At 32.2% G+C, this 2,259-nt stretch overlaps 1 protein-coding gene across 1 annotated transcript; it reads left to right on the top strand.

Annotated features, from left to right (window-relative positions):
• Positions 1–389: 389 nt before the first annotated feature.
• Positions 390–1,967, top strand: LOC145576944 (putative WRKY transcription factor 70). The gene is made up of 3 exons (XM_081634644.1): positions 390–661; positions 1,184–1,276; positions 1,457–1,967. Exons 1-3 carry the CDS (start codon positions 390–392, stop codon positions 1,965–1,967), a joined length of 876 nt encoding a protein of 291 aa, XP_081490770.1.
• Positions 1,968–2,259: the final 292 nt, after the last annotated feature.

Here is a 2,259-nt window from a genome sequence, read left to right as displayed (position 1 = left end):
GCCAAATTTCTTACGTAGTATTTTAGAACCTAACAAAAGAGCTGATGAGAAGGTGAGGAAGGACCCAAGGAGGCGGCTGCTAATAAATTATAATATACCCTTTAACACAAATAAGTTGTAAATTAAAGGAGTTCGTCACATCATTTGCGCGTAAACATAATTATCTATGATCAAGGAGTAATTTATTATACCAAATTTATTTAATAATTATCTTATCTTTCTACTATTATACAAGCTAGTTGTAACTGCTTTGCCACTGATTTGTTAATTACATTTCGCACGTTGGTTTATACTTCTTATATGTTTATATATATATCTGAAGAGAGCAACTCATCTAAAATTCGCACTCTCACTAGCTAGATTTTTTTTGGCAAAAAAGAGAGAAAAATATGGATCTAAAAATGGTTGTAAAAGAAGAATTGAAAAAAGGATGGGAAGCAACAAGTCAACTACGAAGCTTACTTAGTCAACCAGATCAACTAATTAGTGAGGGAGAAACAAGTCAATTCAATGATGAAACAAAAATGGTATGTATGAAAAACTATTCGACCGCCATTGTTAATTCATTTGATACTTCTATTTCCATCTTAAATAAGATTGTTCAATCTATGGAAATGGATGCATCATTTGTTCAACAAACAAGTCAACAACCCAAGACAAGGTACGGTTTTTTTTTTTTTTTTTTGAATAAAAGACAAGGTACGATAATTTTACTATTTTAGTACATTTTGTTGTTTTTATGTTTTATATAGGTTTGACTAGACCTATTGCTTTAATTTTCTTGTATTTGGACATTTAATTAGCCAATAATAAAACACACATAGGATAGATATAATCATGTATGTGAGTGTATCTCGAATAATATTTTTTTGGTGTTAAGAGAGCCACAAGGACGGAGTGAGAATCGATCCCATGATGTCTTGAAATCAGGAGAGAAACTCTAATCACTTGAGCTATCCCTCACTCTCAGTGTATCTCGAATAATATAGTTGGTTGAAAACTTCGGGAGGTATGTGTTACTAAGAAGATTCTAATGAACTATCTGATAAATTAAGAGTTGCATATATTATTTTGAGGCAATCTCGTATTTTGATGATTAATGTTTTAATTTGATTTTCACATAACAATAAAAAAGAAGCTGAAATTTACTAAAAGTTCTAAAATTTCATTTGTGATTTTATAGGTTACGAACAATTGATACTCCAAATCTTACACCAGATGGCTATTTATGGAGAAAATATGGGAAGAAGTCAATTCTCAACACAAATCACCCCAGGTATAATAAAGGTGTGACATAGTCTTTTACCTTATTGATCACATCACCTAATTAAATTATAGTTGCAATTAAGAATTTGTATATGAACAAAAGGGGATTTTTTTTGTCATTAAAGAACAAATCACAATTAATCACTAATCATTAATTATTTATGTTTCTTAATGATCCATGATATAATAGGGAATACTATAGGTGTGCATACAAAGAAGATCAGAATTGCCACGCGACCAAACAAGTCCAAAAAATATCGGATAATCCAACAAAATATAGGATCACTTACTACACCGAACATACATGCCAACCTCACCTCTACAACAACAACGCCCCTAACATCAATAGGTTTTATTCTTCTGAAAACAATTGTATCAATTTCATAAGTTTTGAATCCAAAAACCCTATTATTCACCCCAAGCAGGAAATATTGGACAATAACGTTGCCCTAAATGCATCATCTTCAATGGCTACAATTGATTATCCGGCTTCCAAACCCGTTGATTCGGTGACAATAATGGAGCCATTGCTAGCTGATGAAATTGCTTGTCTCGACCATGATGTGCTATTTTCACCAAGATTATTCACGAGTCCAAATTACTTGTCTAGCTCTAATTTGGAGGCAGGAGACTACAGTTTGATGGCCGACGATTCTTTGGATATGACTGAAGTTTTGATGGATCTCCCTCTTTGGGATTAAATCACGGTCATTAAGCCCGACTCCAAATTAAGTTTCTATTAATCCCCTTCTATGGGACTGGCTAGCTAGTTAAGTAGCAATGTAGTAGTGGTTATTAGATAAAGATGTATAATCAACATGCATTAGATATTTAGATTCAATTCATGGCAAGTGAGCTTCATTATATATTCATGAATTAGAAACTAAAGTGTTCTTGTAGTATGAAAGAAAAGTGTAGCTAGATTTAATTCGTTACTTTCTCCACGATTTTAGTTCATATTTTTGTGTATGACATTAACATCAGTTTCTTTCT

Source organism: Chenopodium album, chromosome 13 (genome assembly GCF_948465745.1).
Source record: "Chenopodium album chromosome 13, dcCheAlbu1.1, whole genome shotgun sequence".
In the NCBI taxonomy this organism is placed as follows: domain Eukaryota; kingdom Viridiplantae; phylum Streptophyta; class Magnoliopsida; order Caryophyllales; family Amaranthaceae; genus Chenopodium; species Chenopodium album.
Note: the sequence above shows the minus strand (reverse complement) of the source record. Positions and strands in the feature narration are given on the sequence as shown.